A 25,341-nucleotide genomic window follows, 5' to 3' on the forward strand; every position below is an offset into this window, starting at 1 on the left:
AAGGTGCTCTGGCCAAAACAGCATCAGCTTGTGCTGGGAGATTGTTAGAAACGTAAAGTGCCAGCTCCCATCCCTGACCTCCTCAAACCCGGATCTGCCTTCTGACTGGTTTCCCAGGTGATTCATAATTACAGTGGACACTGAGCAGCCCTGCTCGGTGCTATCGAAGTGTGACCACTCATGGGTGCCACCAGGTTATGTTATCAGAGCAACGTTCAAACTTCCTGTGTAAGTCTCATTTGAGAAAACTTTTTTTACTCCAATGAAAGAAGAAATGATGAGAAATGAGACATAAGTAATAAGCTGACTTCGCCACCTGTGGACAGACAGAGAAATGGGAGACTCAAGCTCACTTGTTTCTGAGACACGTGGACACACACACACACACACACACACACACACACACACACACACACACACACACACACACGCATGACCACAGTACTCATAGTCACATATGACAGACAGACAGACAGTTTTATTTTAGAATAAAAACTACTGGAGTTGCAAAGCACTGACTGTTGTGAAACCTTATAAATAACTTGTAAGCTGGGTGTGGTGCCACATGCTTTTAATCCCAGCAGAGGCAGGTGGATCTCTGCAAGTTGAGGCCAGCCTGGTCTACAAAGCAAGTCTATGACATGGGCCAAGGCTACACAGAGAAACCCTGTGTCAAAAAACCAAACCAACCAAATACCGCCCCCCCACCCACCCAAAACCCAACCAAACAAAAAATAACTTGTAGCAGACTGTGGGCATTCTCACTGTTTAACAGTTTAGCTCTGACCTTTGAGCATCACTGACTCCCTCATCTTCTGTGGGAGCATCTCTCACATAGTCCTGCTTTTTCACATTAAAAGAAGCTTATTTAAAAGAAAAAAAAATAATCCAGTCAAGGTAGAAAGGCTTAAGGAGAACTAGGTTTCCTCAAGCATGGAAGAGGCTGTTTTAAGACTAAATTAGATCCGTGAAAGCTCTTTGTACTCACTTGTACAATTGCATTCCGTCTCTCCTTCTCTTGTGCTTTTCAATGAATATAAAGTCTAAAACCCATGAGGAAAAACATTTTCTCCCTTCCACATAAGTACTTCAGTCTTGGTTTCTTGGAAACCCTTGACAGCCTTGATTCATGAATGATTCTTAACACCCCCCTCTCCCTGTTTGCTGAAAGGCAGTGATTCACCCCAAATTATGCAAAAATCAAGAACACGCAAACTGGAAGTTAGATTCCTTAGTGTGTTTCTCTTCTTCCGTCCACATTTATACCTAGTAGAATGTTATTTTACAACAACTCAAAAAGTCTTTTAGGCACACACTTATAACGCAGACTTGGGGATCCTAAGAAGAACAAAGGTTGGGGTCACACAGAGATATTTTAAGACAACATTAGAGAGGGAGTCTTGGTAGCCAGATGGTGGTGGTATTTCTGTCTAACAATTGCTATCACTCTATGGGGCAGGTCTGAGACCTGCCATATCATAATAAGGAGAAAGACCAAAGAGTGGTTTGGGCTCTACTCCCCACCCCAGGGATCCCTTTTGGGTCAGAATGTTCCAGTGTTCTCATGGGTCCTCTTAGAGGGAAGGACAAATGGTCCCAGAAGACAAAGAAGGAGAGCCAGGTGAGTGGAGAGCCGGAAGCCAAGGCCTCTGTCCTTCCCATGTAGGCACCAATGAAAGCGTAAAGGCTCTTGTTAATTCAGTTCCTTCTGCTCTGGCAAGGATGAAGTGTCCTTAGTAACTGATATCTTTAAAGCCCCTTAAGAGTCCCTGGTGGCAGGTTGCTATTTTGAAGCACAAATTTTTAGTTAAGGGAATCAATCAATCAATCAATCAATTTTTGTTTAGCATCTGCAATGCGCTTCACACTATACCAGTTTGCAACAGTGCACAAGGCTTAAGTACGACATGCGGCTGCGAACAGAAAGGGGTTGTCTCTCTAACGCTTGTCACAGAATAGGCTTTAGCAATCAAAGGATCTGAGTTCAAATCTCTGTTCTACTACTTTAGAGGACTGACTCATTTTCCCCAAGCCTTAGTTTTATTTTCTGGAAGTAAATGTTAATAATATCTTACCAGGTTTTACAAGTATTCAATATGTACAGTGTTTGTAACTTGTTTAGCTCATAGTGAAAACTCAATGGCTAGCAATAAAAATATATATCCCCTTAGGGATCCAGAAATCTTTAATTTTTAAACAAAGATAGCCCTGAAGTTGACAAAGAAACTGAGAGTGCAGGCTAGCCCCTTCTAAGCACTGGGGTTATTTTGTTGTCTAAATAGTTTTTATTTTATTGGTTGGTTTGTCTGGGACAGGGTTTCATTATGCACATAGAAGAGGGCATGGGATCCCATGCAACCAGAGTTCCGGTCAGTTGTGAACCTCCTATGAGTGGGTTCTGGGAACTAAATACAGGTTCCCAGGAAGAACAGCAGGTGTTCTTAATACTATGGAATCATCTCTCCAGCCCCTTAAGAGTTGACTATGGAGTTAGCAGCTGTGTGCTAGGAAGTCTTTCTGAGGGAAGCTACTGGTGAGGCAGGGACCCAAAACTCCCAGCTCTGTCTTGTCTCGCTGTACATGAGCCACACACGTGAGGCCGGAGGACAAGTGGACTCTGAGTTCTCTTCTGTTTTAGCTGCTGTCTTATTCCGTACCGGCTGCTCATACTTAAACTCTTAAAACATCCGTGCACACGCTACCTCCTCCTCATCTTCTGATTTTTGCTCTTGGTGCTTTGCGTCTTCCCATTGCATTCTGGGTACTTTTGAAATCACCTTAGTGAACTGCATAATTTCTCTGCAGCTAGTGCCATCCACTTAAAGCACAGCACTTGATGGGAAGAAGGGACCAGCAGGAGACAGAAAAGGGCATAAGACAAGGCCATGGGAGGATAATTGTAATCAAAGCTCATTATATGCACAAATTATAATATCACAACGAAACCCAATTATTCTGTACAATTAATACACGCTAACCATCTTTTTGTTTAAAGAAAAAGTGCATAATTTGATAATTTGCAATGGTCTTTTACAGTAGGAAACCACAAAATCCATTCAAAATATGGAACACTACCATTATCTGCAGCCCTCCTGCTGGAAATGCAGAGGCTCTCTTGCCTCTTTGCAGTCAGCCTTGCGTCTGTATTTCCTGGACAGCTACTGTCCAGCTTTCTATTGGTTTAATGTGCCAGCTTGCATTTTCTGGGATTATATGTGAACTGAGGCACATACGGCTTCTTTTTTCTTGAGACAATGAGTTGGAGACTCACCTATGCTGCGTATTCAGTAAACAATGTATTTTTATTTTTAATGTGCATGTGTGCAGCTATCTGTGTGGGGACATGCGTGCTATAGCTCATGTGTAAAGGTCACAGAAGTTAAGGTAAATGTTCTTTCCACTGTGTGAGTCCCAGGGATTAAATTTAGGTTATCACTCTTGGAGGAATGCTCATTAAATCATGCCTTTTCTTATTGGACAGTGCCCTATGATGAACCTCACCTAAAGCCCCTTTGTATGCCTGACTACAGAGGGACAATTGGGTCATTTCCAGTTCTGGGGCTCTTACAAATAAAGCTGCTAAACATTTTAAGGTACAAGTTTGTATGGACATTCATTTTTATTTTCTCACATAAAGATGCAGCAGTGGACTGGCTGGCTGTTTGTCCTGGTAGTTTTAAAAGAAATAGCCAAAGTGTTTTCCAAAATTGTGACCATCTCTTATGCTCTAAGCAGTGGAAATGAAGGTTTTAGCCCTTCCCATCCATGCCAGCACAAGGTACAGTCTGCAGTGTGGTCCATCTTCCTAATTTAAGTGATGTTGCAAGCATCTTTCTGGGCTTCATGCTGTTTGCATATTTTCTTTCATACAGGATCTATAAGAAATCTCTCCCTGCAACTTGATGTGCTGAGGTGGGCTCAGCGGGGTAAAGGAGAGGATAGGGTAGGAGGCAGGGAGGGTGGGACCAGGAGGAGAGGAGGGATGGGGCTCTGATTGGGGTGTAAAGTGAATAAATAAATAGATTAATTAAAAAAGAAATCTCTTCATATTTCTTAGTTCAGTGGATACAAGAAGTTCCTTACGTATTATCAACGCTTTCCTCTCTTTTGAGATCTGAGTTTTCATGCTTTAAATTTTAACTTTATTTTTATTTTCTTCACATTCATTGTTTAGCTGAGGATGGCCTTGAACTTGTGAGCCTCTTGTCTAACTTCCTGAGTGCTGGACACATACCCAGTTTGATGTGTTACTGGGGAGCTGAACCCAGAGCTTAGAGTGTGCTAGGCTCTCTACTGACTGAGCTATAGTCCCAGCTGGTGATGTTATTTTTATTTTTTATTTTTTTTTGTCATTTAAAATTTTTTTTAATTAATTTATTCTTGTTACATCTCAATGGTTATCCCATCGTTATTTTTAAATGGAATCCTGTGATGAACACATTTAAAAAGTTTTGATAAATATGCTTATTGGTCTTTAGATAATTTGCATTATTGCTTATGATCTTTGTAGTGCTGAAAAAAATCTTTTGTTGACACAAATCTTCAGGGATTTCTTTTAGAAATTTTCAGGGCTAAAAAGATAGCTCAGTGGTGTAAGAAAGCTTACTGCTCTTATAGAGGACTGTAGATCGGTTCCCAGAACCCATATTAGTTGTTTCAACTCCAAGGTATTCAATATCCATTTCTAGCCTTTGAAGACAGACAAACAGACAGAGGAAGAGACAGAGACAAAGATACAGGGAGACAGAGACAGAAACACACACATAAATAGATAGATAGATAGATAGATAGATAGATAGATAGATACTAGATAGATAGATGATAGATAATCTTTTAAAAAGTAAAGAACTACTTACTTTCTTCTTGAACACTGTGCTTTGATTTTTATGTTTAGGTCTGTGGCTCATTGTCAGTTTGTTTCAAAGGCATCCTGTGTATGCTAAACCATGTCACACACTAACAACTCTTAGATTTCTTCTTTCAATCCAGATCTTTCCTTCAAAGTCCAGGTTCAAGTCTCCTTGGATGCTTCTAAGTTCCAGAAGCCTTAGCACCTCCATGGTGAGCTTTGTATTTTCCTCCCATACTCAAGTCTCCTTAATCTGGCTTGCTTCAGTGAATGGCTCCATCTACCAAGTCTTTCAAGCCCTCCCCCGCAAAGGTCCCCCTCGCTCACCCATGTTCACCCCGTCACTAACCCTGGTCATTGTAGTTATTTCTATAGCCCACTCTCTACTCAGAGCCACCTCCCCTTCTCCTGAGGTTCTTTAACCATCTGAGGTCTCCAACTTATCCTACCTCTAATTTACCATCTTATCCAAGCTACATTGGCTCCAGTCAGCTCTAAAGATCATGACTTTGGTCTCACGTGTTTGTGATCTGTCCTCTGCTCATCTTTGTTTCAAGGCTTCCTTCTGAACACGCCATTCAGCTCATCTGGGCCCAGATGTGCACTTCCCTTGATTCCCTTGAAAATGCCCCCATGCTTTTTTTTCTCTTCCTGTGACTTCATGTGCCCTCTCCCTCTCCTCAAAAGATTCTTGTATTTGTCCCTCCAACTGACCTCCATTTCAAATGGAGCCTCCTTGAGAAAGGCTACCTCCCTGCCCCTCTGGCTTGCATCAGGCCCTTCTTGTGAGAGTCCTGCATCTTTATAGTCCATTACAGGATGGCACATAGGATTGCACTGTAATGCTCATTCCCGTCTCTAAAAGGCAGGCTTGATGAGGACTGCCTCTGCTTGTTCCTGGCTCTGCTTCCACCCCTTGGTACATTTCCTGTGTGTATGGAGGAATATTTGTTGAAAGGAGCATCTAGTATATCAATACATGAAAGAGTGAATGAAGACAAAGGAAGCAACCCCGGGAAAGGGGTGGGTGGACCGTGGGGTTAAGATCTGGGAAGACAGAAGAGTCAAGAAGAAATCATGGGGTTGTGGGAAACAATTGTTGATTTTCTTTTTGAATTGGGAATCAATACACAATTTTCTCTCTCCCATCATGTAAGCAGACTATTAATTATAGCAAGCCTGGTGGGACTTCCATCAGTCTCATCAAAACCAACCTGTTTGTAACCAGCTTTCGAAGCATGTGGTAAAACAGGTCCCACAACAAAAGACGCTGATGTACCTCTGAATCCCCTGACTGCAGCTACTCCCCCGTTTAAAAGCAAGTAAGTGCAGGCGTCAAAAGGCACAAGCAAGTGGAGAAAGTTTGATTAGAGGGAATCATTTCATGAGCCAATTGGAAAAGAAAGAACTTGTTTTCATGTTTTCTCTGGGGAATCTGGAAGCCCCCCACATGCAGCTGTGGAAGGCCACCTCTGGCTTGGCTCACTGGGGTTGGAGGAGATCAATGTGCTCAGATTTGAGTGATTTTAGTGAGGGCTCAGCCAGAGAGGGGGGTGGTAAAGTCTGACTCTACATACAGAGGGATGCATATGGACCTGGTCATTTCTACATCATCTCAGTTTATCTGATGATACATTATGTATGCAGTCCTCCTCTTAGTGGCTTCTTATCTAATTTTGCGTATGAATAAAAATAAAGCAGCATCTTTACTAAGTGCTCAGCTGGGGACAGTTGGTATGTAGATCAGATTCTGACTCCTGATCCTAATCCATCCATGTCCCCAGGATGTAGGGCTGAGTGGACCCCACTGAAAGCCTCTCATAGCTCTGCTCTTTGCCCCCTCCCACCCCCACTGCCCAAATGGAAAATGTGCTATTGTCCCACCAGGGTTTAATGGTGGCTAGGTGGCAGAGATAGGATTTGATGTGGGACATAGATCTCTTTGCAATTTGCCTCTGCCACCAGACATGTCATCTGATTTTGATTGGGACAATGCAAACTGCTTTCCTGGAGCAGGGAACACTTCCCCTGGGGACTGAATTTAGTCTACACAAGCACTACTTCAACTAATGGAGCCGCATGCCCAGACCATGGGTTCTTATCTGGAGAGCTCATAGAGAAGGCAAGGATCATGAACTCTGAAGTGAGCCCCCATGGACTCAAGTTCTACCTTTGATCATTGGCAGCTGTGTGACCGAGGAAGTTCGATTCTTCATCTATTAAGAAGGACTAATATGATTGAGCATATGTCCCCGTTGTGTGCTGCAGCTTCTTCTGGGTATATTCCAAGGAGTGGAATAACTGGGTTTTGAGTGGAGAGTGTGGACTGACTTTCACATGAACTCTGGTGCCCCATATTTGACCATGTCCCCTTGATGGGGAGGCCTGGTGGCACTCAGAGGAAGGATAGCAGGGTACCAAGAAGATACCCTATGAGCATATACAGGGGGAGGAGGTCCCCCTCAGTCACAGTCATAGGGGAGCAGAGTAGGGGGAAAGCAGGAGGAAGGGAGGAATGGGAGAATACAAGAGATGGGATAACTATTGAGATGTAATATGAATGAATTAATTTAAAAAAAGAAAGAAAAAATAAACCCAGTGGCCAAAAAAAAAAAAAAAAAAAAAAAAGGACTAATATAACGTGACATCACAGGACTATTGTGAAGATGAAATGGATAAACACATGTGAAGGCATTGAGACTAATGCCTGGTGTGGAGTAGGCATCACACAGCAGGGAACCAACCTTGTCTGCTGTTGGTCAAGGGCCTCCCTCGCTCCCTCCTTCTCTGTCTTTTTCTCTATCTCCCCCACCTTCCTCTCTCATGCTCTCTCTATCTACTCTTTCACTTTATTTTGAGACAGGGCCTATCACTGGGCCTCAGGGGTCACTGACGCCCTGGCCAGCAATCGCCACAGATCTTTGCGTTTCTTTCTTTTCTGGGATTATAAATGTCTATGCCCACACCTGGGCTTTAACATGGGCTTTGGGATTTGAACTCAGGCCCTCATTCTTGCGTACCAGGCACGTTACCAACTGAGGCATCTTTCTAGCCTTAAGCATGATACCACTTGAAAGTTGTAAAATTTTCAACATTCATCGAATGCCTCGTCTGTGGGAGGTGCTGTTTTGGAGGTGGGGACAAGGAAATGAAAATATAAGGTATGTGTATGTCTTGATGAACTGCACCAGTAGGAAAAATGGAAATGTGCATGGCTAGTGAGTCGATATAGACTTGGGGTATTTCAGAAACCATGAAGGAAGACACCCTGGGGCACAGAGGTGTTGTTCTGGCATATCTTCCTGAGGAGATGACACTTCCACACTGCTAACAGTTGTACCCTTCGGGGCTACAGGACCTCTATCATACAACTGATCTTTTATTTCTCTTGTGTGTATGTAATGCATCATGATATCTGGAGCATATAATTAAAGCAGACCAAATAGACCCATCCAGCTTTTACCGAGGCACCGTGCTAAGAGCTTTCCCACCCATTAAATCATTTAACCAATTCTCTGTGAGGACATCCAGATTTCTTCAGAAGCTAGCATGCCAGATAGAATAATTTTTTGATGGATAGAGTCCATTACCAGTTTAGGCCATGAGCCCAGGTGATTGAAAAAGCATAAATCAGGCAATTGTTCTGGTGTTGCCCCTCGTTCCCTTCTTTAAACCTCTTGCTACTAATGGAGATAATATCTGACTCTCCTCATGATAGAAGAATTAGTTCATTGACTCACCACACGATCCTCTGAGCTGCAGAACGGCTTTGCTTTCTCTCCAGTTGTATAACACTGTTTAATTTTGAAACCAGAGTGCTAACAGGGGCCGTTTGCTTCTCACACTTGCTTTGCTTTATATCCGGAGACTCTGGCTGTGTGATTTGTGCTTAGGCCTGGGTTTCATATGTATGTGGGTTCCTGAGGCATGATGAGCAAGCAAGGGAAGGGGGGGTTGCAGAGAATCCCTTCTCACTTTTGTCTCCTCTGCCCACCTTTTTTTTTTCTCTGTAAGCTCAGCAAGTCAAACTCGGTTTTGTTTATCAGACCCTTAAATCCGAGCGCTTCAAAGACATCACCTAGTTTAATTCCTCCCGAGAGAGAGAGAGAGAGAGAGAGAGAGAGAGAGAGAGAGAGAGAGAGAGAGAGAGAGACTAAAAGAGGGCTCCCAGGCCCCCTTCCCTGGAGTCCGGCAGCAGGGGATGAGTCAGAGTAATGATAAGGTTGTCTCCCCGGCACTAACCTGGACCCATTTTAAATAGCTCATCTGAATGTTAACGCACACTTGAGACAAGAGTGCAGCTTATATCCTTCTCAAATTGATTCATTTTGCATTGAGCCCTGATGCAATTGACTCAGTATAAAAATGTCTTTGGCAATTAGGGGAACAAAGGGGCAAAGCTGGCAGGCTACAGGGATGACAAACGAAGCAAGATGACGCGGACATTGAGGCTGGAATTAAATTTCTTTTTGAATCAGATGCTTCTGAGGAACAGTGATGGCAAACCAGAAAGTCTTTCTTTCCCTGTAAGAGAAACTTGGGGAGCCTCCCTTGGGAAGAAAGGATGCAAACTGTCTAAGAAATGGTGCTCGTGAAGTGCTTAGCAGTCTCCGCGGCTCCTCTAGGTGTCAACGTTAGTGCTGGCTGGGGCTCTGGGGGTCAGGGCACAGCTAACAAAATGGCAAGCTAAACTTGGGCTACCTCAGTGGGTTCTCTGGTAAGATCCTATCTGAACGGAGGACAGAGCTATGGAAAGTGAGCTATAGAAAAGCTCAGATCATTGCAGGCATTGGGGAGGTAAGATATGAACGTTATCCTCAAAGGGAGGACAAAGTGCCTTGGTAGAAGAAGTGGGCTTGCTCTATGTGATCCAGGCAGCAAACCAAAGATTAAGAAAATAGTAGAAGAACAAAGGGAGTTAATAGATACTGAGGTCATCCAGGGAACTTTATATACATACACACTACATTGTTATAGGACTCATTTATAGAAAATTTGAACTATTAAATGCAACCATATGCCTCCGTACCAAGGATATGGTAAACAGCAGTTGTGTGCTGGCTGTTCATTGTTCACAATGATCTTACAAGGTATTAGCATGCCTTTATGGAGAAACACTGGTGGCTTAGAGCGATGGAGGCACAGAATGCCTTTCTAAGGTCCCAGAGCCAAGGGATCACTAGCAAGCTTTTCCAAGGAGCTACAGCTGACCTGCAAAGGGGTGATCTGCTTTACAACATGATTGGCAGCCCACTGTCTGGGGCAAGTCAAAGCTGAGCTTTGATGAGCCCACTGCTGGCTAAGGCCAGGCAAGTCAGAGCCGAGCTCTGAAGAAGGCTCTTCCATGGGCTCGGGGTTGCGCAAAGAGGTGGAATTCAATTTCTTTCCTTCACTCCTCAAGATGCCACAACTGAAATACTCTTCATGATCTGCTGTGCCTTCAACTCAGATACAGTCACAAGAGAATGTGAGCTTGGAGAAGTGCCACAGGGCCAGGACCCCGGGGCGCTATGGATATGTGTAGTACAGCACTTTTATTTCCACCAGAGTTCTGGCTTTGCCAATCACTGAATTTCCTGGCCCACATGTCACAGACAGTTGTACTTGTTGCTGCCAGCTGTCCAGTCTCCAGAGACTATCCCTAAACTCTACAAGGTGGCTGACAATTGAGTGAGAAAAATGACAGATAAGTAAGGATTTCTTTTTCTTTTCTTTCTTTTCTTTCTTTTTTTCTTTTTGACGTAGAAACAATCTGGGTCTCTGACAAGGAGGACTAGGTACATACTGAAGGAGTCCCCAGGGGAGCTGACTAAGTCTGTGCAAGGAAGACCAGAAACTCAACACACGGGGACTCACTCTGAGGTCTGTAGGTAAACATTTAATAGAATACTGATTCTAATTTTATGCAGTCAGGGAGGAACTTAAGTCCTGGGAGAGAAGAGCAAAATAATGAAGGGAATATTTAAGGAACAGTTGGAGGGAAGGTAATTGGAATTCAGCTTAGCTTGTCTGGAAAAAAAAAAAAAGAAAGAAAAACAAAACCCTCAACAGGAGTTGGTGTGGTTAAGTGGTTATGTAAAGTCTAGTAAAGTCAGGAACGGGAGGAAGGAGGGGGAGGGGCAATACAAGTAGATGTCTTGAATGGGAAAGTAGGAAATGTGCAGGAAACAACCCAGAGAATGGGAAGGCAAAGGTGAGCACAGCGTAGATGACCAGAGAGCACTCTAGGATGCTAGGGATTCATTTCCACAGCGTTCCCAGGCCAGCATTGGCCTGCCAGTGTGAGATGGCCAGGGCCAAGGGCAGAGGTGATGCCTAAGGACAGTCACTGTGTCCATGACTGCAGATGCAGCATCTTGTTTCCGAAACAGAAGAAAGTGAGCTTTTTACAGAAAATAGAGACGAGATTTTGGTACATTTTATTTTCCTTAAAACCATGTTTCTATTCTCAAAGAGTTTCTGGTCCAATTAGCCCAGGAATTTGTTGATTTAATAAGCATTTTCTGAACACATACTGGGCTGAGCGCTGAGCTACAAGTATGAACAGAAATAATGACCATGCTTTTCTGAGGAGCCTAATTGATAAGAATAAATGCGGCTCAGTGCCGAGAGAACTGCAATAGAGGTGTGGAGTAGCTGGGAGATGCGTCACATAAAGGAACACACGATCAGCTCTGCATGTCATGGGTCTGAGGTCTCTATAGAAGCTTTGTGGGGGAGGGGCTAACATGTGTCTTCTTGAAGCAGGAGAAGGGTTATTCTCAATGATCGAGAAGGTCTGAACCCTTTGATTCATGTGGGTAGCACAGAGTGGTTTGATCTGAATGTCAGAGTCCGAAGATGTGGGCTCAGCTAGGTGTTAAGATTCTGCTCTGGTCTGCCTACCTGTGATGTCATTGCCTACCTGCCACTGGGCGTGGCCCTGCCCAGTATATAAAAGGACAGGCCCACCTAGCTGCTTTCTCTCTCTCTCTCTCTCTCTCTCTCTCTCTCTCTCTCTCTCTCTCTCTCTCTTCTTCTCCTCTCCTTTTATCTTCTCTTCTCTCATTCCTCCTCTTGTCCTCTGTCTCTCTCTTTGGGGAACCCCTTCCCCCTTTCCTCCTCTCCCCATGGTCTTTTAATAAATTTCTCCACATAATATCTGTTGCCTGGCATCTTATTTTTCAATTATTAAACCAGGCTGGAGAGCTCGGCAGCCAGACCAAGGCTTTGGGTTCTGAGCTCAAGATGAGCTCAGCTATGATTCTGTGTTGGGCAGGTGACCACTCAGTGGACACAAGCAAATAAATAGGCTGCATGGTTGACCTGCTGTGATACCACGGTCTCCATTGTTCCATTTGGAGACTTCCTGTGGGCGGAGTCTCTGAGGCTACTGTCAAGGACTTCAATTATTGCTTTTCAGAATTAACAGCAGGGGAGGATTCAGTCTGCTGTGGCTTCTTTCTTGGGTGTCTTTTAGGCAAAGGATTTTTCTTACAAGCATGAGGACCTGATTTGGATACCCCTGTATCCAGGTAAATAGCTAAGCGTGGGGGTGCCTGTTTGTCATTCCAGCACAGTGAAGGCAGAGACAGCCTGAGCCCTAGGGTTCCCTGGCTGGCAAGGCTAGCCTACATGGTAGGCCACAGGTTATAACGGGAGAAGACTTTATCTTAAAAACAAAGGAAAGACTTTTGAGGTTGACCCTTGGCCTACAGATGCATGTACACATATGTACCTGTACACAGGAAAGTGGGAACAGGGCAGGGGTAGAATGCTCACCATATGGTTTTCCCAGACCCATTATGTACTAGGCATCTGAGCTGTGGGGCAGGAAGACTTGGGCTTTTGACAGATTCTGTCTCTGGGTGAATAATCTCAGGAATATCAGTGGACTGTAGTGACTGTCATTCTAGGGGTGGGAGCCCAACCTAATCTCAGGAAACTGTGACCTTCCCCAAGTGTCCTCCTGTCTCTTACCAAAACAAACAAAAAACCAACAACACTACCCCTTACCCACTGGTAAAGGGAGTAATTTGAAAGCTCAGGCATTTGAAAGCTGTGGGGGTGCTCATTCACAGAGCTTAGCGATGTAAAATTCTCTCAGGAGTAAACACTGCACCAAATCTGTTTGCAGACTTTCGTGAAGCCTTTTAAATTTGAAATCCCATGGTGGCTACAGCTTTTAACTAAGGCTCTGAACCATAAGAGAGAACGCATTTCTGCCAAAGCCCGGAGTTTAGCAAGGCATGTATGCATGCACAGCGCTATAAACAAAACAGAAGGGGAAGAGGAGCACCCAGGAGCAGGCTAGGCAAGAGGGAACATAGCTTTGCTCTGAGGCTAGGAATAAATGCTAAGTCCAGCTGGGCTACCATGTGGGCTACGGTGCTGTTTTTCAAACCCTGGAGCCATCACTATCGGTTGTCTAGACAGTTTGTTTCAAATAAAAAAGCCTGTGATTCCGACATCCTATTCTGTGCCCTTACCATAACAGGCTTGGCTTCTGGAAGGGGAAAGGAGCTACTCTGGTGGGAGCTTTGGGGAGACAAGAGAGTAGGGACCTGGTTCCTTAGACAGCCGTTCCTCCAGGAGTATATGCATCATGCTTGCCAGTTTCTGCTCCTCTGACTGCTGGCTTTCCAAAATCAGTCTCTAGTGTGAGACAACACTTGAAGTTTGCTCTTTGTTTTGAAGAGGACGGATTGCATTTATGCCACAGGAAATGATACTAGTTTATCATTAGTTATTGACTGGTGTTAGAGGGGGCACACAGAGGAGCATAAACTGCTGCACTGGATGGTGTGGGCTCAAAGCCATCTTCGTACCCACTGTGTGAGGCTGGGGAGAACTTTCAGTAGCCCCACTGTGAGACTGGAGACTGTAGCTCCACTCTCCTCCTCCTCCCTTCACTGGTTTTGTTTGCAAATTAAGGAGGATGCAGGGTGGAAGAGGGCTGTCCCCTCAGGCTACAGGTCTTAGCTCTCTCCAGATGGGAACGTTGTCTGTGTCAGATTCTTTACTTCTGAGAATTAAGAAGCCAAGAGGAGAGCACACTGAGGGCAGGTTAGTCACAGGGTGTGAGGAGCCCAAGGCCACATGGTGCCATTGGTGCTCATTGTCATCTGGGAAACACTAAGAGGCATTTTCAGAGAGAAGATATTGCACTGGGTATTGAAGAATGCACATGATTCTCTGGTGGAAATGGGGTAGAGGGTAATCAAACTTGAAAAATAACTAATCCTGTCAGAGGGGGAAGGGAAGGACAGTAGGAACTCCAGGAATCCGACCCAACCTTAACAAAGGCAATGGTCTCTATTGTGAGATCCTTTGGCATTACTGTGAGACATTCTTGCATTTGTGCATTGTCCTTAGACACTTGGAGTCCTCATTGGAAAAATTAAAACAGCAGCAGAGAGACAGTGAGGGCAGCACCTGGACCCTAGGGTGGTCCTTTCAGCTTTCACCCCAGGACATTTTCTTCAAGCACAGGCTGGGTGATGTGGGTCCGGGGACTAGGCTTTGTCTTTGCGGGCAGCTAACGGCTTTGTTGCCACACAAGCCCACGAAGGAAGGACTCCGAGTGTCTGATCAGGGACTAGATAAGATGAGAACTGTACCATGGACTAAATGACAAACAGAAAGGATGTCACAGCCCCAGCTCCTCACCTGCCTCCTCAGGTTGCCTGGCCCCTCCACTGCTGTTTGTTTGTTTGTTTATTTATTTATTTATTTATTTATTTATTTTTGTGCACTAGGTTCCTTCATCTCTTCGGCACCTGACCAGCCCACTTCCCCTTCAGAGCTGGCTCTTTGGGCTACCTTACCTGGTAAGCATCTGTACTCCCACAGCACCCATGTGAAACAGCCATCACAGCTCTGTCCCCCACGGCACTGTAAGATCTGCTACTGTCCAACCTCAACCGTGTTGTGATAACCTAGAAACGGCAAGAGCCACCAGTGTCCCAGTGATGGCTGGGAAAAACTCACAAACCTTTGTTGTCAGAATATACGGATGAACGAGAGCCTCCAGTGGGCTATCACCTAAATTCCTCCATTTATTCTAATATCTTTGTCCCTGTTGGGAAATGGAGAGCTTCAGCAAACACTCCTGAGGTGAGATGTGATCCTTTCAATCCGTTTTGACTTCTCTTTGTATACAATGTCTATTTATCATTATGGGATTTGCCAAGAAGCCAGCCTGACAAGGCAGGGGTTACAGGTATTCAGAATTCTCTCATCCGTCTGAGCTTCAATCCATCAGATATCCAGGGCAGAGTAGGAAAACAAAAGCGGCAAGCTCAAAAGACCCTACTACAAGCCTTCAGCTGTCAAGCTACGAAGGTCAGAGCTGGCAGAAGTGGATGGTCTTCTCATTTATTGTATTATTATTATTTTTGATGCCTGTCAATGAAGGCGATCGTGAGTAAAAGTTCTTCCTGCCAGGAAAGGAACTGTCCTTTGTACTTAGTGGCAACCTTCACAGTTGAGGAGCACTCTGACAGCTGCTTCCTGAGTCCCACGGAGGGATACATACCTATCCTAAGGTGTAGATGGAAGGTGAGGAGACGGGACTTTTCATCTTCCCATTGACTGAACATTCCTCTGAGATCTCCGTCTGAGCCTTAGCGTTCACTTCAGATCCAAGGCACAGGTTTAAAAAGTGTTGCCTTGTAGGATTATCTTTAAGTTGATCTACTCAGCCATCGTTGAATGCTACTACGTGCTACACACTATGCCAGATGCCTTGGGGAGAGTAAAAGATCCACAAGTCAAGGTCTCCCCTCTCACGGCTGTGGCTCGAAATTAGATAAGTTTCTGTGAGGAGAGCTTTTTCTAATGGATGCGAACAGCTCTGTCTTTCCTCAGAGCTAGGCATGGGGCCAGGATTTAACTGCAAGGCCCTCTGGGGAGATGACAAGACAAAAGAAAATGAACCCAGCAAACTGTAGTCCCCTGTGCTGACCGTGACAAATCACGGAGCCTCTCCGGGTTCAGCTTACTCATCTATAAAATGAGAATAATGCGCATGGCTAAGATTACAGTGAAGATGAAATGGGTTAGTGGGTGCTGGTGCACCTGGTGCACTAAATAGACACAGCACAGGAGATTCCCACCATAGCTGTTAACTGGTGGGTATCCACCTCCCAGGAACAGCATAGGGGGCTGTGCCCTGGGACCCAGATGAGAGTCAACACATGACGTTCTGATATATGAACAGGGTGCATGGATGGATGGGAAAATAATAGGTGGATATATGGAGAGGTGGAGAAATAACGCACACATCTGGTTAGACGATAGATGGGTAGATGTCTAGGATAGACGCGATCATCATGATGGGTATAGAGATGGTTGGATAAATACATGGATGGGGAAGAGACTTTTCTCTGACTCTAGCAGGTATGGCTTCTCTCCGCTCTCTGTTGTATTCCCAGTTTCTTAGTGTCCTGTGCCTTTGAAAAGCCTTTTAGAAGTATCTATCTGAGTATAGTGAAGACAAGTCAGGTTCAGGACTCGAGTACAGTCCAGCTGCCCCAGCCTGAGGAACGCACAGTCAAGCCTGGGCTACAGCTACAAAGTGTTACCTTCCACCTGTCTATCTATGCACGGCAGAACAACGTTCCCCCTCTCCTTAGACCATCACACATGTCCCAGCCTTTTCTTTTCTCCTTAATGCTTAGTCCAGCGGTTGTAGAAATCTACTGGCTTATGCGCTCAAGCGATTAAGCCAGGATGATAGCCATGACTCTCACTTTTTGATGCAGAGTGGAGTCCCCGGTGAGTTTTCTAAAACATACGCCCTCGTGCTCACCCAGAGATGAATAGATGGGGTGAATGGTTGAGGGTAGGACTCAGTTTATGTGAGCTTTAGGAATGGCCTGGCTCTGAGCTCTGTCATCAAAATTTCAGGTCTACCATGTTGGAGGACAGACCAGCTCCTACAAGAGGATTTCAACATCTTTAAAGTCGCCTCTGTGTTATTACCCAAGATGGTGGAAAATATGGTAGAGCCAGGCATGATGAGTTGGGCTATTGCTCCACCACAGGTAGTCCACACTAAGGATGAGGGACATGAGCTCATGTTTTGGGTTAGTGGGTGCTGATCATGTTTTGCTCCACTCATGTTTATGTCCCATAACCACGGGGAGCTGCCCTGAACCCCTTAGAAGGATGGACGGCTACAGAGGTGGGGGAAGAGTTCAGCGCAGGTTCCACATACTATTTAGTTTGAGCTTCAGAGCCATGTGGGGCCTGTGATTATCTTCACTTTATTAAGAAACTCAGATCCACGCAAGCCCTTCATTGTGGGTGGACAGCAAACCCCCAAGAACACTTAGGCTCCATGTCCCACAACCACCTGCATCACAGAACCTCTGATGTCATGATTGTTACTAAACTAGAGTACCAGGAAATAATGCCTCTGACAAGCCAGGGTGTGAGTTTTAAGACTTTTAAAAATTATCTTTAAAGCCTTTGAATGGCTCTCTCTTTTTAGTGTAAATCACCCAGACATTAAAGCCCTTATTGTATATTTATTAGTGTGTTATTCAGACCAAGGGGAAAGAGAGGGGGAGCTGACACCCGTGAATGACTTTGAAAGTAAGAAAAAGCTGGGCCTGAAATTAAATCATTGTGACACTGCCACTCGAGGGCATCAATTTCAATAAATGATCACCTTTTTTTTTTTTTTTTAATTCCTGATCCCACTTATCATGCAGGCAGGATTTGAGGATAACTTTGGCAGGATGCTGACTGTTACCGGCTCTGATTTCTCTGCATCAGCCACACTTGCCACAGTGCTCTGGGAGGCCCGGAGTTAAACTCCGAACAACTCTGTAAGGGTAATGAACTCTCTTCAGAAGCAAGTGCCCGGTGGCATCTTTTCACTTGATTGCTGCCCTGGGTCCATCTCTCACTCATTCCCTCCTGTCCTATCAAGCTTCAAGAAAAGCCAAGCTTCTGTGTGCCGGGGAGGGAAGGTCCCCTTGGAAAGGTAGTAAGAATTGCCCCTGTGGTAGCTAGAAAGATGAACGTCAGAGAGCTGGAGAGAGCTGACAGTTGCCCCAGACCAGGGCAGCATCCGGAGCAGGGGCTGCTGGCACAGAATGGTCTTTGAATCATTATCACTGTTATGTGCTCTAGAGGAAGTGATGCACCAGAGCTGGAAATTCACACTGCAAGCCACAGAAGGAGTTAGGACAAAGACCGTGCCTCTCAATACCAGGTTTTTTTTTTCTTTTTGTTGTATATTACTCTGGTGGATCACTACTACTTTTTAAAAAACCTATTGATCCTAGGTTAAAACAGATTTGACTAACTAAGAGTGGCCTCCAGCCAGGACCTGCATCCCTCTTTATTTGAGCAGGTATCTATGGATTTTCATTTTCTAGGCATTTCCTATCACAGCTAATCAGCCAGGGGATGACCTTTAATATCACACCATGCTATTAAGCGTCAACTTCCCCACATGGAACCTGATGGTGGGCGGGCTCTGGGCTTCTGGGTGTCTTCTGGGACTAGGGCAAGTGGGGTGTAGCATAGATGGGTGTAGCAGTACTCTCTCGCCTTCTACAACAGGCATGTTGGCACTCAGATGTCCCTGGCAGCTTTGCTGGGCTCAAACCTCAATATCAACACATCCTTTAGATTTATATCTTTCAAGTATTAGCAATTCAAGTGACTGGCAACCCTTATGCCCTCAGGGACCAATTGTTCCCTTCACACACTGTGGAGTTCTGGTCACACATAATAAAATCCCCAGATAGTCATGGCTGCAGGAGAAATCCGTATGCTTAGAGAGGCAGGGAGACTTGAGATGGATGCCTGGGAAGGAGCCCAGAAAATTCTCTCCTATAGCCTCAAACACCACAGACCCGTAAGCCTGTGCCCCAGAACCCAGGAGGGCACTAGCTACACGCAGCCAATTGCTGCAGAATCGATCTTGTTAAAACACATCACCCGGGCAGCATCGTACAGCCGGCAGCTCACTGGGCAGAATCTGGCTAAGCATCTTTCTATCTCTACCACATCGCTGTTGCTGTTTGACTGTCTTCATTAATGGGCTGGATGCTCCCTGAAAGTCATGGCCATGTGTCCTTTGGCTCTGTCATTTCTGGCACGTCTTACAGGCAGGGCACTCACTCTACTGTTGGAAAATGGATGCTTATGTGAAAAGGGATCTAGCACTTTTAAGAAGCTCTTACAATTGGTCATAATGCGAGCCTTTTTCCTCATACCATCTCACAACTCACCATATTAAATAGGTATTATCATATTCTTTCAATTCAAGAAGGCTTAGCGACCACTCATTTCTAGCTTTAAGATGCTCTGTCTATTGGTAGCCAGCCAGACCTGGGCTGTTTGAACAGCTTTGGATTTCTGTTTCCTTGCTTCTGTAGTCATTTTGGCTGGGTGGTGAGCAGACTGGGCCCTCATTTTTCTGTCACCCAGGAGACCCCTTCCAACGCCAGGCAGTCTTGGCAGACTCCAGTGCTTGTGCCCTGACACACTACTGCTCTCCAGAAGACTAGGAAGTGAGCAGCTGCTGTGAGCCCCGCCCCCCACTGCCCTTTTCTTTGCTTCCAAGTGCTTCTAGGCAGACTGCTGTCCGCTGAGCTGTCACTATGGAAGCAGGACTCAGGGGCCTGTAGGGACTTGGTGGAACTGACTTGTCATTCCTTGGCCTGGCCCTCTGAGTCCAACCCCCCACCCCCACAGCTGACTTGGTTATCACTATTCCTTTTTTTGCGACTACAAACATTGACTATGGCTTCCCAATGATTGGTCTCCAAACTACCATCTCTTCTAGTGAGAGGGAGCCAGCCCTACTTTTAACTGTCACGGTCAACATCGCCAGGTTGTCACTTGTCCTCCTTGTGTTGTTCTGAGTGCTGTGTTCCCGAGGGAGTGAACTTTCAGTAATATGAGCCACTGGTTTCTTCCGGCAGGACCCCATAAGCAGAGAGCAGATTAATATCAGAACAGATTACATTAGGATATAGGCCTTGCATTATACCCACTAGGCAGAATGGCCCCATCCTTGAAGAGAACCCACAGCAGCATGTGGACATGGCCAACAGCATCATTCCTAACATACAGATGAAGAAACAACGGCTTAAGAAGACATGGGATTTGCCTGAAGCCAGAACACTGTCGGCAGCAGGGCTGATCTTATATACTCTTTGTGCCTCTGTGGTCTTAACAGGTATCAGTAACACACAGCTGAGAGAACCCTGACCTAACTTACAACCACCCAGGGCTCTCTGATCATACCAAAGCCATTCAACATGGCACCTGGACTACAATTTTCCTGCTGAACTGTAGTGACCGATTGAGCTCTTACAGCAATGGATGAAAATGCTCTGAATCCTGGCTGCTGGGTACAGAACACCTCCAACCTGCCCAGCCTTTGACTTCAGACAGGCTAGTTGGCTTCACTGAGTGTCTTCATCTGCAATGCGGGAGGTGATGGTGGCAATGTGTCTCATTGTTTTTTTAGACTGAAAACACATGTGAGGGGTACAGGGGTGACTGGCCAGTGCATCTAGGAAGTGCTGAATACATTTTACCTGTAGCTGTATGAACTATAGCAGTGGCCGACACACTGTCGTGAGTACAGAATTCCAGACACTCAACTTGACAAAATAAATCTTGTGATGTGACATGAAGTAAGCATCCTCATTCCCTGGCCTTAGTTACTGCATCTATAAGTTGAGAGGTTTGAACCCAGCAAACCTCACAGTTTCCCTCAGCTCTACAATGCCCCCATAGAACTGACTGGTTCTCAGGGTGGATGTTTTTACTGAGAGGGAGCACTTAGAAAAACACCCGGGGATGCTTTTGATTGGCACACTGGGGAGGGGTGTTAGTGTCCAGATGTCATCTGGTGCAGCAGAGGCCACGGCTGTTGGCAGAAAATGCACAGGACAGCCCCACGTAACGAAGAGAACCCTTCTAGTCCGAATGTCAGTAACATGAAGCTGAGAGACTCTGACCTAACTTGCAAATATTCAGAGGGCTCTGATGTGCTGGACGAGGGCCTTGTGTCAGGTAGTTTGCCAAGATGCCCAGGAGAACAGAGCTCCTCGATGCAGTAGAATGCGCTATTGATTGTCCCTTGTGCTGACACCTCATACCCTCATCATATTGATCTAGTTGGAAGTAAGAAGCTGGCCCAAGGCATATTCAATTTAAAGTTGGAACCATTCCTGGACATCACTGAAGTCTACAGTGGCTATGCCAGGGATGGGAAGAGCAGCCCTCTCTCTATGAGATTCTTGAGCTTAGAAGAGAGACAAATCTCTCTAGATGCGGGGGTCCACATCACCAGGTCTGTCTCAGCATACTCCTTAGTCCCTTCTGCTGCCTCAGGTCACACCCTGCAGAGAGCAGCTCAAGCCCTCTGGGGATCAGGAAGAGGTCACCTTAGGCAGTGGAGTGGACCTTAAACTTGACGGCTAGGGCAGCCTTAAGGAAGTTCATGGCCTAGCTACACAGTGGGGTGGGGGTTTCCTTGTCTCATCACAGGCAAAGGGAAAGATGCCCCAGAAGGTACTAGCCTCTCATGGCTCCAGGCTTGTTTGTCTCGAGGAAACAGAGGATCAAAGGCATGTGTCATTTGCCAGGTTCTGTTACTCCTTCCTATTTCTCCTCACCTTCTACTCATTACCACAACACAATCTCACTTTTCAGTGGGTTTCTGCTTTACTGGAAAGAACACAATGCCACTTTCTACTGCTTCTATGAATGTACATGTTCCCGGCTGTCAAATGGGAATTCACTTGGCTGTGATAAGCACAGGAAGATATGGAGGCACATATTTTTGGGGTAGTTACCACAGAGCAAGCACAAGGACACTGGCCCCGGCATATGGGAGGTGTTGGTATCCCTTCACACTCACAGGCCTTTCAGTGTGATCTCTAACCCCAGCTACCTATGACATCAGTGATTCTCTGCCTCAACCAACAGAACCCTGGAGATTCATTGTTTGCGGGGATCAGCAACTCCAAGCTGCATTCCCTGCTATCTGCCAGGCTGCCTGAGGAGAGGACACTGGCAATGGTAAGTCAAAATAACCAGCTCTGAGTCTGTCATGTTCTGAAGCCATCACTGGTCCTGCCCTGCCAATGGATAGGGGCAGGGTTTACTCTTTGAGCTTTCCACTGGAAAAGAACATCAGGATGAAAAAAGCCCTGGTACCCAAGAAGAGCTTGTCCAAAACAATGGGCATCCCAGGCACTTGACACTTTTTATTTTTAGTGACTAGAATAGAGCAAGAGACTCAGAAAGGCATTTCAGAAACAGAAAGATAAATGTGAGTCTAGCTATGGGGTTGGCATCCTCACTGGTATTAGATGTCATTCCTAAGTGAATACTATGTGTCATGATCATATACCTGCCATAGCCTCTTATGAATCCTGATAGACGTCTAGTCCTGCACATATCCTTCCCAGTCCTTCTCTCTGCCTCTCTCTCTCTCTCTCTCTCTCTCTCTCTCTCTCTCTCTCTCTGTCACTTTCTCTGTCTCTGTCTCTCTGTCTCTCTCTGTCTCTGTGTGTGTGTCACTCTCTCTATCTCTGTCACTTCTCTGTCTCTCTCTCTGTTTCTGTCACTTTCTCTGTCCCTCTCTGTTTCTGTCACTTTCTCTGTCCCTCTCTCTGTCTCTGTCTCTGTCTCCGTCTCTCTTTGTCTCTCTCTCTTTCTCCCTCTTTCCCCCAAGTGAGTCTGGTCCACTTGGTACTGCCTACATGCACACAGGTATGGGCCCATCCGTTACAATGTGGGAAACCCACCAGTGGCCATTCCTCCAAAGAAAAGAGGTTTTTCTTCCCCTAATAGCCATCAACAGCCAGTAACTCCTCCTTAGGTAGGGGGCAGGGCTTGGGAGTCCCTCTCCTACCCATGTTGGACATGTAACTGGCATGATCTTGTGCAGGTGACCACTGCTTCTTTGAGTTCAGGCATCCAACATTCTTGTCATGTCCAGTGAAAGAGTAAATAAAAGAAAACCAAGGGATAAAAATAAGAGATTGCATTCCCGTTGGGGTTACCGTGGCTTGTATTTCTTTTAGATAGAACTGAAAGCAGATGGGTTCTTAGCATGGCATGAGAAAGAAATTTCTAAGGAAGCACTGAGGAGATCTTATTGCTGCATTGGAAACGTGATAGTCAGGATGCCGCCTATTGACACCACAGGGGCAGAGGGTGGGTGACAGGTATCAGTCAAGAGGGGTCTTCTGAAAAGCTGTTTTCTGGAGAGAAAAACAATTTGAGTATCGTTCTAAAACCAGATTTTTTCTCTTATAATCATTACAAAGAAGGTTCATCACCCTTCTTGACTGAAAAGTCATCAAATATGTGGCCACTCAGAGCCAAGTCCTTGACATGCTATTTATAAAATTATAAAGGGATGGAGACAAAAAGGCAGACAGAGAGATGGCCTAGTTCAAGTTGCTTTCCTATGTCATTCCTTGTAGAGGCTTCATGGATCACTGAGCAAGTGAGTTACATTTCCAGAAAGCTTATCAGTTTCCTCTGTGGTAGGCCTTGGGTGACTTCAGAGTTGTGCACATCTGGAAAGTTCTAGAACAAAGCTGTCTTCTGATCTCTGAAGGGTTAACAGGGCTGTGTCCCTAACTAATGCTATTTTCAGGCCTCATAGTCTCATAGGATCTGCTTGGGTGGTTACAATATTTTGTCTTTCCCCCTCCTTGCCCACGTTCTGCTGATAAAACCTATTTTCTGGCGTATTAAATTGATTTCATGGCAGCTGTTTAACATTCCCTTTAGCTGTTTGCTCCTTGGCTCCATCTGGACCTTGAGACATGAATATCTTTAACATCCACACATTAAGTGCCCAGTTTGACAGCTGGTCCTCTGGCCTTTGGAAGGACCACTAGCCAGGGCAGTCCGGGGGGCCCACAGATCAAGGCCTGAGGCACCACCTGGGGGAGTATTAGCAGTAATGGTTCAATCCGGACCTACCCATTAAAGGACAATTGTGAACCTTAAGTAGATGTCAGGGTCTGGAAATGTGCACTCCGAAGCCAAATCACCTTCTAAAAATCAATTTGGACCTTGGGAAAGACTTACCCATGCTTCCCTGGGGTAGGCACCAAAAGAATCTCTCTTCCAGCTTCATTGTGGGGCAGCAGCTGGGCAACATATCTCCCGGAGGGCTGTAGATGTCTGCGCACTGAGACAGCCAGCGTGCAGTGCTCACTGCTGCTCCGCATCCACGGGCTCAGAATGGTGTGCTTGGAATCTGCAGACGTGTTCAGGAGGAGGAAGGAGCCTGGGGAGAGGAAAGGAAAGGAAATCTGAAGATATGTCGAATGACTAGGGCAACCTGTGGTTCCATGGAAGGGGATGAGCGCCAGCAGCATTGAACTCGGAGGTGCCAGGTGTGTCTTGCTTTAGATGGGCACACCTAGCCCCATTCTTCCTCTTATGGCTTTTCTTCTAAAGCGGCCCATCCTGGAGGAGGGGGTTGGTGACCAGGGACATGGCCTTGATAATCTCTAGGGACAAAGTTCTAACCTGTGGTGGTTTGAACGAGAAAGGCCCCCATAGGCTCATAGATTTGAGTGCTTGGTCAACAGGGGAAAGGGAAGACACCAGGGTCTTGTTTGAGGAAGTGTGTCACTGGAGGTGGGCTTTAAGGCTTTCAAAAACCCAAGCCAGGCCCAGTGACCCTCTCTCTGTCTCTGTCTCTCTCTGTCTCTCTGTCTCTGTGTCACTGTCTCTCTGTCTCTGTCTCTTTCTCTCTTCCTGCTTCCTGTGGATAGGAATGTAGAACCCTCATCTACTTCTCCAGCACCACATCTGCCTGCCACTTGAGACTAGACTGAACATCTGAAACTGTAAGCCATCTCTAATGAAACGTTTTCCTTTATAAGGGTTGCCATGGTCTGGTGTCTCTTCGCAGCAACAGATCACTGACTAAGCCATAACCTTTGTGTCCCCTACTAAAATGGCTCTAGGTCCTTGAACCTTGGGGTAGTTTTGTTTGGTTTGTTTTTATCTATGAAACAGGGGGGCAGAAAGGGCATCTATTTCAAAGGACTTCTCCATTGCTTACTAGCTAAATGATTTTAGGGGAAAAAAATGATAGCTCTCTTAGCTTTCACTTTCTAGGATGGAGTGAGAAGGTTTAGCTGACCACAACAATCTCCTCAAGCTCCATTTCAGATGGAGTCATGTGAATGTACAACTGGTTTCCACAAAAGAAAGGCCTAGAAATCACCATTGGTTTCACACTTTTGGCAGAGCTTCCTTCTGGGACAAGCTGGATTCCAGTGGCACAGGCCAGATGACCTACAAGAAGCTGGCTTTCCTGGAGATTACCGTCTGCATAAAAATCACAGCAGGATTTTATTGTTCCAGGCACTGCCTGCAATGCATTAATTTTACTTGTAGTGCTTCTGCACTGAGCTTTTCCTCCAGCAGAAGTTGCTCCATTTGCAGCAGAGACTTAGTCCCGAGACCCTGACTTCCCTCGTGGGAACAAGCTA

The 25,341-nt window shown here is 45.7% G+C and overlaps 1 protein-coding gene across 1 annotated transcript in view; it reads right to left on the reverse strand.

The window, feature by feature from the left end:
* ALK (ALK receptor tyrosine kinase) overlaps positions 1-25,341 on the reverse strand; it is a 710,702-nt gene that overhangs the window by 300,693 nt on the left and 384,668 nt on the right. Inside the window, exon 4 of the mRNA XM_084791237.1 lies at positions 23,921-24,122. Coding sequence (XP_084647363.1) covers positions 23,921-24,122 — 202 coding nt within the window. The remainder of the gene's footprint in view (positions 1-23,920; positions 24,123-25,341) is intronic.

This window comes from Acomys minous (genome assembly GCF_964271855.1).
Source record: "Acomys minous genome assembly, chromosome: 8".
Classification (NCBI taxonomy): domain Eukaryota; kingdom Metazoa; phylum Chordata; class Mammalia; order Rodentia; family Muridae; genus Acomys; species Acomys minous.